The sequence below is a fragment of the Gossypium hirsutum genome, chromosome D10 (genome assembly GCF_007990345.1).
Source record: "Gossypium hirsutum isolate 1008001.06 chromosome D10, Gossypium_hirsutum_v2.1, whole genome shotgun sequence".
Taxonomy (NCBI): domain Eukaryota; kingdom Viridiplantae; phylum Streptophyta; class Magnoliopsida; order Malvales; family Malvaceae; genus Gossypium; species Gossypium hirsutum.
In genome coordinates, this window is record NC_053446.1 from 46,196,425 (window position 1) to 46,210,508 (window position 14,084).

At 31.0% G+C, this 14,084-nt stretch overlaps 1 protein-coding gene across 1 annotated transcript; it reads left to right on the forward strand.

Annotated features, from left to right (window-relative positions):
* Positions 1 to 9,433: 9,433 nt before the first annotated feature.
* On the forward strand, positions 9,434 to 11,204 carry LOC107914949 (ammonium transporter 1 member 1). The gene has a single exon (XM_016844019.2). The coding sequence runs from the start codon at positions 9,632 to 9,634 to the stop codon at positions 11,087 to 11,089; it is 1,458 nt and encodes a 485-aa protein (XP_016699508.1). The 5' UTR covers positions 9,434 to 9,631; the 3' UTR covers positions 11,090 to 11,204.
* Positions 11,205 to 14,084: the final 2,880 nt, after the last annotated feature.

Below are 14,084 nucleotides of genomic sequence, written 5' to 3' on the forward strand. Positions count from 1 at the left end.
CTGAGCTCAATTCATTGTACTCGCTACTTTTTTAACAATTTTCTTTGTATAAAGCGTTCTTTTGTTTAGTTAAGGAGATGTTACAATATAATAAAACGAGATGTGGTGATAGAGAGGAAAATTAGAGTAGATTTTGGAAAATAAGTGTTGTGTCATGTATTGGTGATGGAGGGGCTAAAAAAATGAGAGTTACATGGTTATTTTGATTGTAAAAAAGAAAGGTTTAGCATATTCAGTTTGCTCAAAAAATCAGAAAAAGTCTCTTAAGTGCAACTTTGGATCTTCTATTTCTATTTATAGTCTTTGCAAATTAATTATCTCAAAGAATGGTCCAATTATATATGTTTATCGCGCATTTGATCTAGAACTTTATAATTTAATTTCCTTACTCAACGATTCGAACTTTATACATAATTGATTAAATAATAATTTAAAAACTTTAAATTAATTCTCAATTCGTTTCTATACTTGTGAGAAAACATGTTCGTGAATGCGATTTATTTCTCTAACTTCATTATTTTCATTCATTTTTGTCATTTGGTTCTACATGCAATTCATTTCTGGATTCAACGAGCCAGCGAAGGGACCAATTGGACATATATAATTAGGGCTCAAATAATTCATAATTATGTTTCAGCCTTTTGCCTATTAATTATAAACTTATTTAGTTATGAAGTCATTCTACTATAGTATCGTGATTGAGCTCTCTATAATTACATACCATTACAAAACTACTTAATAAGTGTTCATCTAATGACACTGTCATAAGTGCGTTACCCTCATAAGATATTCTTAATCTCTTTGGGATAACTTTGTTGTCCCAATATGATCCTATTTTATCTTATGATAACAATTATATTTTCCTTCATGAAAAGTCAATTACTATAAGATAGTAATTAAGTCATTTATCATAAAGACAAACTACTCATGGTTGTGTTTGCTTTTCATCTATTTTGTAATGTCGATAAGATGATGTCATTTACCCATTAGTTAGGTTATGAATTTCACTATTGTAAATGATTCTACATACTGTAAAAGTCGTATGCTCAATGCATCAACTTTCGGTTTCTCATCTATTTGAACTCGGGCTTTTACTTACATCAAAGTATATATATGAGTCACATATACATAGTCTATCATCCACTTAAGATTAATGTATGTCACACTATGAATGTCATAAGTGAATAAATCCATAAACAGATCTAGGATCCATCCTACTTAGGTCCTGTCTGATGTTCTATAAGTCTAATCAATCACATCTATATTCTTAACTTCTGGGAGTCATTCGCTTCGATGTTCAAGACAAAGCATCTCCCAAATTGAACTTAAAAGACGACATATTAGTCTTTCAGCCGATTTGCTCATTTTCGATTAAGCTAAAGACATGTTTAGGTTTTTCTACTACAAAAGCTATCTTTCTGTATTATGATCTGACCACGTAATATCGCTTAGTATGAGTTAAGCATTAGAAAATCAATGAGCCAGTACGTGCAAAAACATTAAGGAAAACATGAAAAGACTATTAATGTAATCAATGAATATTTTATTAAACCAATTTGTTCAAAAAATTACAAGTATACAAAATGAATATACTACACTTAAGGCACTAGATCCAACAATCGCTCCTCTGCAGTGGAATTGCCAAAATGTAAAAGGTTCTTTTGGCAAGATGAGGATACGTTACAATTTAAGAAAATGAGGTGTCGTGGAAAGATGGTGGAGAGGAAGATTAGAGCAGTCTTTTGGAAAACAAGTGTTGTGGTAAGTGGTGGCATTGGATGCAATAAGGGGCTGAAAAAGATGTGAGCTACGGTAGTTGTTGTGATTGTAAAAATAAAGTTGCAGAGAGAAGTTTGCCCAAAAGATTAAAAAAAAAAGAGTCCCCTAAATGGAACTTTGGATATTCTATTTATAGCCTTTCCAAAGTAGTTATCCCAAAGAATAGATATGAAACAAAGTGACATATTTTATAGAACGTGGGAGAGATATGGGTTAGTTCACAAGAACATGTTATGAATTATTGGGTAATGAGAGTGAATGAAATCGCATTTATGTTACTTGTAATGAGTAATGAGAGAGAAGTTATGAAAATAATGGATATAATGGTAATTTAGTGGAAGTTACTCTCATATATCTCATTTTAGCAAGGAGAGTGCTACTTGCAAACTTAATTGTGAGTACACGGATTGATCAACAAGGAGAGAGAGGCAAAGACACTTATATTTTAGAGAAAGGTTAAGAAGCAGAATTCTTAACAATATCCGTATCTAAGCCTTCAAACTGTGCTCTCCAAGACATCCCAACGGTAGAGAAAATCTAAGAATCTTGCCAACAGCTTGACTCTACTACCTTCTTCACAAGTAATTAGGTAACTACTTTGGTTGAAGAATTAGTAACCAAAAACAAATATTTATATTTTTGAAAGTCAAATTTGGTGGAGAGATTGTAATCTCATAATCAAATGGCTGATATGGAAAATCTGATCATATCTTAACCCAATACTTGTTTGAAACCATGATTATAAGTCGTGGCATCCAGATTTGTAAAATATTAGGTTTTAGAAGATGATGAGGTACAAGGAATCTATTTTGACGTTATAAGCCGTATTTGTGTTTTCATAAATGTATACGCAACTCATTTCATTGGTGCGCATACAGCTTCAATATAGTAGATATTTGTTTATTGTGACCAGTTGTGGTTTGATTAATTCTAAGTTATTATCTTAATCTCCACCTACGATGAGCATTAAAGTCCACAAATTATTTATAGAATGACATTTTCAGATGATTCATGTCACTACTTTTTTAATTTCAGTATCAATTAATCTTCGCATTTAAACTAACAACCCAATCCGTTGACATATGAACTAGTTTACATCAATAGCCAGTATTTTCATTCTGATTTGCTTTCATAATTTATTCTTTTAACAATTCTATTTATTTCTAACGTGGCTAAGCATCAACATGTATTTCATACTAACTCGATATTTTGACACGCTAGCAAATATTTAAAAATAATAATAAAATCTTAAAATTTTAAAATTATTGTTTCAAAAACCACATCCACAAACAATTATTTAGGATGTGGTTTTCAAATAATTATAAAAATATATTAAAATTAATAAAAAATATTCGAATTACTATAAATATAAACAAAATTGAAATCACTTTAAAAAAAATTGAAATGACGAATAAAAAGAAAATTAATGTAAAATTTAATGTAAGTAAAAGCCCTTGTTTGAAGTAGTTGTTTGCTCTGCATTTTGTCTACTACTAAGTGGATGAAAATGAGAAAATATGTTACAAATTTGGGAAAAGAAACATTTAAGGAAGTATGATCAAAGTAAATAGCATGATATATAAATATTGCTATTCGAAAAATAAAAAGTTATGGATTCTATTATTTAGGATTTGTTGTTTGGTGAGAGTTATTTTAATTTTGATTATTTAATTTAAATTAAGTTTAATTTTAAATTTTTTATTTTTATATTTTTATATTTTCTTATAATTCTTGAATAAATTTTTATTTTTTTAATGATTATTTGGAAAACCAACTAAAATGAACACGGATAAATGGTTCATCATATTCAAATCTTGAATATAAATTCATGAGAACTTAGTGAGATAAACACCCATTTACTTGAATCATTTTTGTATTTCGCATTTATTAATTCAATTCACCATTTCATTGTTCTTTGTTCTTCAACTTGTCTCTAGTGAATACATTCCCAGAATGTCATTCTTCGTATCATAGATGTCACCCCTGACTCTAAACTCATGCCTTACTTTCTGCATATTTGATACACTACTTTACGTTATTTATTTTGCACCTTCGTGATTCCTTAACTGTACCCATTCCAAAGGCCCATACAGACAAAATACTATTTTTCTTGCATACATACTCTAAGTCATTGTTTCTTTGAAATCCATGAATAAGTTCATCTTAGATAGAAGATACATTCTTTAATTATATGACTTGATCCTTTCTGGAGAATACCAATTTTCTTCTAATACTTACAAACATATAACCTTTTCAATTTACTAGACATAACCCTTACTTAGATTTGATCTTCAAGCCTAATTAATCCATACTTTGAATTCATCACATGCTCTAAGACATTATAATTTCTCTGTTCTTGTCTTAAGACCATGCAGATATGCCATAACATTTCATACGAAGCTCGTCACAAAGGAAGTTCATTAGAATATCTCATTGAAGATGTAACATGATACACCACAAGGGATTTTCCTTCTGAGTTCATTACAACTATCGTTCCTTCAGAGTTTGCCATTAATGTCATTTCTTTCCCTCAGAGTCCGCCACAGAGGCGTTTCCTTCGGACGGTTGCCACAAAAGTCATTCTTTAGGGTGCACCACAAAGGATTTCCCTTCATAGATTGCCACAAAGATTTTTTTTCTAGCGTGTTTACGATAGAGATTCACCTAGACTTACATTTCGTGAGCTTTGCCCTTATCGTCCTAGGTCACATAGAGAACCCATTTTGAGTAATCACCTTTCTTTAGTTCCTTTCAATATGATGTCATAGCCCAACTATGATCTTACACAATATGGTGTCATGGCCATGGACTTTTCCTTCTAGAGATTCACATCAAATATCGTGTTTTTAGTCCCAATGAACCCCTTTAGACTCTACCGCAATGAACAGACACAGACTCTTCATACACTGACATCATTCAAGACTCAACGCTTGATTCATATAGACACTCAAGCTATTTCTAAACATGCCCATACAACCATACTTTAACTTCAGGATTCCTATACTTTAACTTCAGGATTCCTATCACTTACTTAAACTTGTTAGGTTTCATACAAACTACACATGTAAGTCCCTCAAACATTTATGCAATAGTATAATCATCATGCCATACTTTTCTACATTTGATCTCATAGATAAATTAACTTTCACAGAAGCTCTCACATGAACAATATGCAAACAAGAGTTAGCTTAGAGACTCACCTGACAACCACGGATAGCAGCTTGAACCTTAGATCTAGCATCTAATCAAGGATTGCAACAACCACTACCTTATAAAATAAAAAATCACTATTAGAACTCATTTCAAATAACTTGGTTATCATCTTTAACCCAGATAACCTAGATAACCCACATAAAAAGCCTTACTTTTTCATCTTACGGTTCATACATTTTTAAAAGCCTAATCTTCCATAACATACGAAGCCATAAAACTTACTTTGACATGGAGAATCATCCATATAATTCAAGATTTTATCTTCAACTCAAAGAAATACTTTTTTGCTTCTTAAGCCCCAGATAACAATATTCTAGAAGAAGGAAGAAGAGAACTCATTTATCCCAAATCCTGAATATCTATTAATATAATCTAAGTGTCTATTGGAACTTGACATGTGTCACATTCTACTGTATTGCCTTATCCAAAAGTCCACAACTTCCAAGAAACCTACTTGAGTATCCATTTATCTTTTAACTATTCTGATTCACATTCAGTTGGTTCCTAACTGGCTTACCTTGCAACATAACTTGCACTATACCACGATTAAAGCACACTATTCTTTTGACGTGAACTCACACTCTCAATACCCTTCCGCTTGGTCACTAACTTATTCCAATTGACATAGCCATCTAACATAACATTTTCATTAACTAAAACACATAACTGTATCAGCTTACTCTATACGCCCAAAATGTACCTGGGCGAGTACCACTCTGATAGTCATAATACCTTAGGACTATTCACCAAACCTTATACCCGTAAAAATTGGGGCATTACACGGTAAGTGTATCACACTTATCGTAAGAAAACAACCCACTAAATAAAGATTGAACATTTGCTTTTGTTCCCCAACACCATCTTGAAATTCCCACGCTTCATCTTCACCCTCCGTTATGCGTAGCCCTACCATCTCCCTTTCCATTGTAAACCCCCCAGAAGGAAAAACTAAAAAGACTTGGGAAAAACCCTATAACGACCAAAAAACACAAAAAACTTGGAAAAAAACCCTAAACAAAACAAAGAGATGTGCTAGCTAGAGCAGACAGAAACGTGCCATTTTGGTAGACACTATCATTCTTTTCAAATTCAATTCGACTGGAAATATTAATTTTCTTATTTTTTTAAGTAAATGGATAAAATGCAATCCAACTCCTAATTAGAGGTGTTCATGGGCTGAGTTAGGCCGAGTTCGGGTTGGGCCTATACATGATATTAACACACTTTATACTTGTTCAAGCCTGGCTTGGCCCAAAATATAGCCTGAAATTTTGCACAAGTCCGTCCATATTTGTAAATGGCTAATCCAAGTTTGTTTTAGGCCAGTCCATATTATTTATTTTTAATTTAATATTTAATATTTATTAAATTTTTATATATAGTGATCTTAACATTTTTTAATGTTTACATTATTATATAGATTTAATATTTTATATGTTATAAAGTACATAATATATAAAAATAAATAAAATAAAACATTAATAACTTAAAAACGAGTTGGATTGATTAAACGATTTTAATTTATTTTTTTATCTAAATTTATTTTTTAAATCAAACTTTCTTAAATTCCAAACGTAACCATTAAAAGTGTACTCCTAATACAATTACTTCTACTATACTTTTATGATAAAATAAAAAATGCATGTTGAACTTGGTGTGGTCATTTGTTAATTAACCTTTCTTTTTCATTACTCATTGTACGGTTCAGCCGTCAAATTTGAATGATAGAATCACACATTAAATACCAAATAACATTCTTAGATTGAATATTTCTTTTAAATGTTATGCTTTTTAAGACATCATCATATGTTTTCATTAACATTTTCTGAGACAGTTTTGATAAGGGTAAAAATGTGATTGCACTTTTTAACCATATGATAAGAAAATAATTGTAAATATAATTTAAGTATGACATAAAATACATTAGATTATAAATGAAGGCATTTGACTGCTAAAACAACTTGTTTTTGTATTTGAACTCAAAAGCACTTTTGGCAATAAAATATATCTATTTACCATTGCAAAGCTTTAATTACATTCCCTGAATATTATAAGTTTACCCCTCTTATTTTACATTGTGGTTGTGTGTCTAAAATAAAGTTGATATTAATTGTATTTGTTTCTTCTGAAAATAATGGTTGAAAATTTATTGGTTTTTTTAAATTTATATCTTTTGGTATTTAGATAATTTTATGTGTAATATTTTAAGTTGTTTAGCAAATTTTTCTAAAATCACTTTTTAAAACTTGTTTTTAATGAAATAAAGATAATATAAAATATATTTGTTACAAAAATAGTATAGAAATATTTTTATTCCGCAATTGAAATTTATTTTATAATAAATAATATGTTATATAGACTTAACAATAACTAATATCCAACAGAACTTGCTTTTGAGTAGTAACTAAATCTGTCTCTTTTACCAGATGGAATGATGTTTTTATAGATTTAATTAATTAATTAATTACATTTTAAAGAAATTCATATTTTTTTTTAGTAATTCTACTAGAAAATGTTGTTACTTGTATCTATTTTTATAGAATTATTAGTTTCAATTTTAAATTAGTTCAAATATTTGCTTTCAAAGAAAAAAGAAACAACTTTTAAAAAATAAGCTGTGTGGGGTCTTCTCCCAATCTTAGCTTATTTAAAGGAATCTTGTATCATTGTTTTGTGATGCCAATCAGAAAAATGGTTTTTCTTTGGGGGCAATAAGATGTAGTCGCATATGAGTTTTGGTAAGAGTTTTGTGAGTGTATTATGAAGATTTAGGGTTTTATTTACTGGTTTGCTCTTGGGGATTTTGAGTTTTGTATTTGGGATTTTGGGTAATGTACATTTAGGTTTATTTTCTCCATGTTGTACTCTTGTTTGTTTAATCTTTTAGTGAAAAGCTGAAGCCTTTTTTGCCTGTGGTTTTTCTTTCTTTGAGGGTTTTTTACGTAAAATATTTGTATTCGATCTTTTTAATTTCTTCTCTACTTTTCTTGTTCATTGTTTATACGGGTTGATCCCCAAAAAAATTTTACCGAGTAAAAACATTATTCTTGGCTTTTTATTTAATTATATCTATATATAACTTAAAATTTTAACTCTAATTCAATAAGGGGCGTTTGATTCATCGAATCGTAGATTGTGTTCCATAATAGGATTACGTGAAGGTAAGATTACAGGTGGAATGTGATATTACTTTATTTGATTCATTTGGTCGAAATGTAAGATTCAGATGTTTGGTGTAAGGTTACCTAGAAGCACATTTTACTCAATTGTACTTGTTTGAAATTTTTTTAACAAATTTAGTTTCTTTAATATTTTTTAGTTTCAATTTCGTTAAAATTATGATAAATTATTACAATCATTACTTTTTATTACAATTTATATATTAATAAGTAAATATATTGTGTTGAAATAAATTCTCATATACAACTTCAGACGAAGTATACGCTTTAGGTCAATATATATGTCTGTCTGCTCACAAAGCACGAAGAATAATTGATTAGATTCGTGGACGTTCCTACGAAGAAACACTTATGATATTAGAACTCATGCCTTATCGAGCATGTTATCCCATTTTAAAATTGGTTTATTCTGCAGCAAAAAATGCTCATCACAATAGGGATTTTACTGAAGCGAGTTTAATCATTAGTCAAGTCGTTGAGGGATATAAATCATAATTATAATAATTAATGAAAATGATTGCAGCAATAACCATAATTATAGTTTTAATAATAATTAATATATTAATAAATAGTTTATTAAATAAAATATAATGATTACAATTGAATGTATGATATCTACTAGCTCACTATTAAGAATATATATATGTTTTTAATTAGTCTTAAACTTTATTTAAGGAAAAAAAAACTTAAATTGATTAGAATAATATAAAAAATAGAAAATTGGTCCAAATTTTAAGATTACGTCTGTAATCTAAGATTATCTAAGGAATGAGCCGTAATAAGATTACACCCTATATTATGAGATGATTGTAATGTGAGATTAGGGGATGTCAGGATGTTGAAATCTAAACACTATAATCTCATTTTGGAATGTAACATCACGAGTCATAATGTTACATTCGGCGAACCAAACGCTCCCTAGGCATATATAAGGGAGGTAGGCCCCTAGCCCCCAAAATTGAAAAATTATAATTCTAGCCTCTAAATGATCAAATTATAAATTAATACCAGAGAAACTTATATTTTAACACCAAAATTTAAAAAAAAATTTAATTTAATCCCTTAAAATATAAAATAATAAAATCTAGATTTAACATATAGTTTAATTTTCAACCATAAAAAAGAAATTTGGAATAAAATCTGATTATAGTGACTACATTTCTTAACAATAAAATGTATGGTAGATTGATATTAAGATAATTTGGAAAACCAAACTAAGAGAAGACATTGGGGTACTAATGCCTGCAAAATTAAATAATTATAAAGTATTTTTACTTTTTATATAACTGTTTTTTCATTACAACAACCAGACACACAAATAATTTTATTTGAAAAGTCTTCATTTCTCCCAAAAAGTCCTCTTTGTAAATTAACATCGCTCCATTCCCTTGCCCGCCTGTAACCCTCTCCGTCTTTCTCTCTGTATTTCCTTTCATTCACTTACCTTTTCCTTTTTGGCCATGGCTACTTGTTCAGCGGACTTAGCTCCGCTTCTTGGCCCCAACGCCACCGCCGCAGCCGACTACATATGCAACAAGTTCAGTGACACTTCCTTTGCCGTTGATAACACTTACCTTCTCTTCTCAGCCTACCTCGTCTTCTCCATGCAACTTGGCTTCGCCATGCTTTGCGCTGGTTCAGTGCGTGCCAAAAACACCATGAACATCATGCTTACTAACGTCCTCGACGCCGCCATTGGTGGCCTCTTTTACTACCTTTTCGGGTTTGCCTTTGCCTTTGGTTCCCCTTCCAATGGCTTCATTGGTCGCCACCACTTTGCCTTACGATCCGTTCCTTCATCTTCGTTTGATTATAGCAATTTCCTTTATCAATGGGCTTTTGCTATTGCAGCTGCTGGGATTACCAGTGGTTCCATAGCTGAAAGAACCCAATTCGTTTCTTATCTTATCTATTCCTCGTTCTTAACCGGTTTTGTTTACCCTGTTGTTTCTCATTGGTTCTGGGCGACTGACGGTTGGGCCAGCGCTTTGCGAACAGATGACTTCTTGTTTGGCAGTGGGGTTATTGACTTTGCTGGTTCGGGGGTTGTTCATGTAGTTGGTGGTGTAGCCGGTTTATGGGGTGCACTTATTGAAGGGCCAAGGATAGGCCGGTTCGACCATTCGGGTAGGTCAGTTGCCTTGCGTGGTCATAGTGCAACCCTTGTTGTTATTGGAACTTTCATGCTGTGGTTCGGTTGGTATGGGTTCAACCCCGGTTCATTCAACAAAATCTCCAGCTTTTACACCTCCGGCAACTATTATGGTCAGTGGAGTGCGGTGGGGAGAACGGCGGTGACCACCACTTTAGCAGGATGCACGGCGGCGTTGACTACCCTTTTTGGGAAAAGGATTTTGACCGGTCATTGGAATGTGACTGATGTTTGCAACGGTTTGCTTGGTGGGTTTGCTGCTATCACGGCAGGCTGCTCTGTTGTTGAACCCTGGGCTGCCATTATTTGTGGCTTTGTGGCTGCTTGGGTGTTGATCAGTTGCAACAAGTTGGCCGAGAAAGTGAAGTTCGATGATCCACTAGAAGCGGCTCAACTACATGGTGGATGTGGTGCTTGGGGAATTATTTTTACAGCTTTGTTTGCTTCGGAAAAGTATGTGAGGGAAGTTTACCCCAGCAGGCCAGTTCGATATGGGTTATTTATGGGAGGGGGAGGGAGACTGTTGGCTGCTCATATTATCCAAATTCTGGTCATTGTTGGCTGGGTGAGTGTTACAATGGGGACTTTGTTCTATTTTCTTCATAAATTTGGGCTTTTAAGGATTTCAGCTGATGATGAAATGGCTGGCATGGACCTGACAAGACATGGGGGGCTTGCTTATGTTTACCACGATGAAGATGAATCACAAAAACAGGGGACTCAGATGAGGAAAATTGAAAGCCATCCATCTCCATCTTCAGTCTAAAAACAGTGGAATTCATACTTTTCAAAAGAACAAAAAAAAAAAAGAAGTATTTTTCTAGAAATTGTGTAAGATAATTTTCCAAAAGGTGGTTGGTTCAGATTTCAGAAAATTAAAATGCTTGACTAAAAGGCAGATCAATGGTTTGATTTTTGTTATTATTATTTATTAGAATATGGCAATGTGTTGGTGAAAAAAGTCTTGGGCAGATAGTTAGAGTAGCCCATCCTGGTTTATTCAATGGAAAGATATTGTGAGAGAAATTCCCCATTGATGATGGGGCTTCTTTTTGTCTTTTTCAGTAACCGAAGTATGTCATTAATGGGCATATGACTGACTGCCTCTTGGCTATTCTCATGGCTCCCCATACCTCTTGCTAGAAAATTGGAACTTGTCGACCCTCCTGTAATGGGATTCTGTATTTATTTTGATATTTCTCCATAATCAATCATATGGAAATAGATCAAGTGATTAGTGATTAGCCAATCACACCACTTGTCATCTTATCTCACACCGAGCTGGTCAAGCTTAGAAAGGCCATTATAATACTATGTAGAGATGGGTTGTGTTTTAGTTAAGAAAAACGACAATAACACAAATTTTGTCCTCTCAATGTCTCTGCTTTACTAATCTTTTGATCAAAAAACATGTTGTAAGTATTAGGGTTTAAATTCAGTTCCAAATAATTTTATTTTCTTCCCCCAATTATATAGAAAAAAAATGATCTCTAAATACTTTCAACATCCTCACATTAGGATTTAAAGTTCTCGAGCTTTATCATTAATCAATAAAGATAAATGGTATTTGACGTGGTTGCTGATCATGGTGAAGAAAGCTTATAAATACCAAGCTGGTAGGCGTCGGAGTGTCTAAGTTGGATAGTTTGCCTTGTGTTTTATTCCATACTCTTTCAACTTTGCTTTTTGTATTGTGCAAAGAGGGATTTATACAACCTAGGTGTAACATTGGGCTGCAAATATTCATCAAGCGTAATCTTAGCTTTAGTCAATAATAGATTCGAACAAATATTGAGTGTTATTTTTCCCTTTACTTTGCTTCTTATTTCATTTTATCTTTAATATACTTTGTTTGACTCTCTTTCCTAAAAAAAAATACAGCAAAATTATTTACAATATTAAATTAAAATGAAGTGTAAACCAAAATATGTTTTTTTTATCCACGTTATGTAATCCCTCAATCTATATGTAGATTAGTGATGAGGAAAAGAAAAGGTATAAAAGCAGTGGGAATTTGATTCACCAGTACCTGAATGGTTGCTGGTCAACCATTGAACCTTTAGGCTTAAATAAAGCTCACATAGAAAAGGTAAAGGTCAATTTTAAAGGCGTTGAAGCTGACTTTCGAAAATCCTTTTTTCACCCAAATTTCTAAACACTGTATTTGAGGGAAAATTTTTGAGACTTTTAAAAGGTTAACATTTTACAATTCTTCAATTTAAAATGCTAGTTTTTCTAATTAGCCGATTTAGAAAAAAAATTAGATTATCGGAATTTTATCAATTAAAAATAATTATAAAATATAAATAATATAAAAATATTCAATATAAATATCATTATATTTGTAAAAAAATATAAATAATATAAATAAAATAAGTTTTAAGGAATATTTATTAAAACTGAAAAAAATTGAACAGTTAAATTCCCTCGAATTTTAAAACTCTTCAAGAAATTGACGTAAACAAAAAAAAATTGATTTTAGAATTTTCAAAGCCTTATACAAATGGAATTCCTCCTTCAAACAGTTCTCTTTCATTTTCTATTTATTTTTTAATTAAGAGTTTAGATTAAAAAGAAAAAATAGGGCATGCAATTTGAGAAACTATAAATTCTCTTCAAACTGGACGCTTGGTAATTCGGAGGCACAATTTGGCAGATAAGTCTCAAATTGCTTCATTTCGGACTTCGATATTTGGACTTTGATACTGTCATAATAGTATTTTGATTTTGTAAAACAAACCACACCTTAATATTTTTTATCAGGTGTGATAGCCTTTTTTATAAAATATTTTGTAAAACAAATTTTGGGTCTTTTTTTATTAAAATAATATAAAAAATTAAATACAAAATTGGTATAGAATGTAGTTTATTAGTGAGGATGGGTCATCTACTATAGTAAAATATAGTATCGCCTACAATAACGACATCGTTTAGACAAGTATGGTTATCATTATCAAATCATTAAGTCAACCCTTTTCATTTTTGTTAGCATCTTTGGTTTCCAACAGCAGCAAGCAAGGTAAGCGTTTTATTATTATTATTATTATTACTACTTTACAAAAAACATTATTTTAATTTTTTTCATCCTTAAATTTATATTATTTTTTAAATTACCCTAAATGGATGGAAAAGCTACTGTTTGTTAACTTTGCTAACGTGACAGTCTACGTGTATGGAACATTAAAAATTAATTAATTTTTAAAAATACTAAAAAAGTTATAATTTTTTTGAATTTTTAAACGTGGATGCCAAAGTTTTCCATTCATTTTGGAATGATTTGAAAAATAATGTAAGTTTAAGGGTTAAAAAAAAGCGAAAAATTAAATGGAAGACTAAAATGATTTTTTTTGTAAAATTAAAAGGCCAAATAAGTTATTATGCTTTTATTTTATTTTTTATGTTTAGCTATTATTATATTTATATGTAATATAAATATAATTACTTATTTGTTATTATAGAGTCCATAAAATTTAAAGTGGAAATTTTAAAAAAAATAATATGTAAAAAAATAATTTTAAAAAATGGGATGAGTTCGAAGTTAAATACGAAAATGGTATATATTTTTTTATAACAAAAGGTTTTGTCGGCAATGGTATTTTGGATTAATTTGTTTTAAAGTGTTATATTGTATTAATACGAGTTGTTTATTAACTTTTGTTTGTGCAAATATATCGAAAGAATGTGTAACACCTCTCACCCGACCCAGTTTTCGGGTCCAAATTACGAGATACTATAATAGTTTTCGAAGCAATTATGAACAA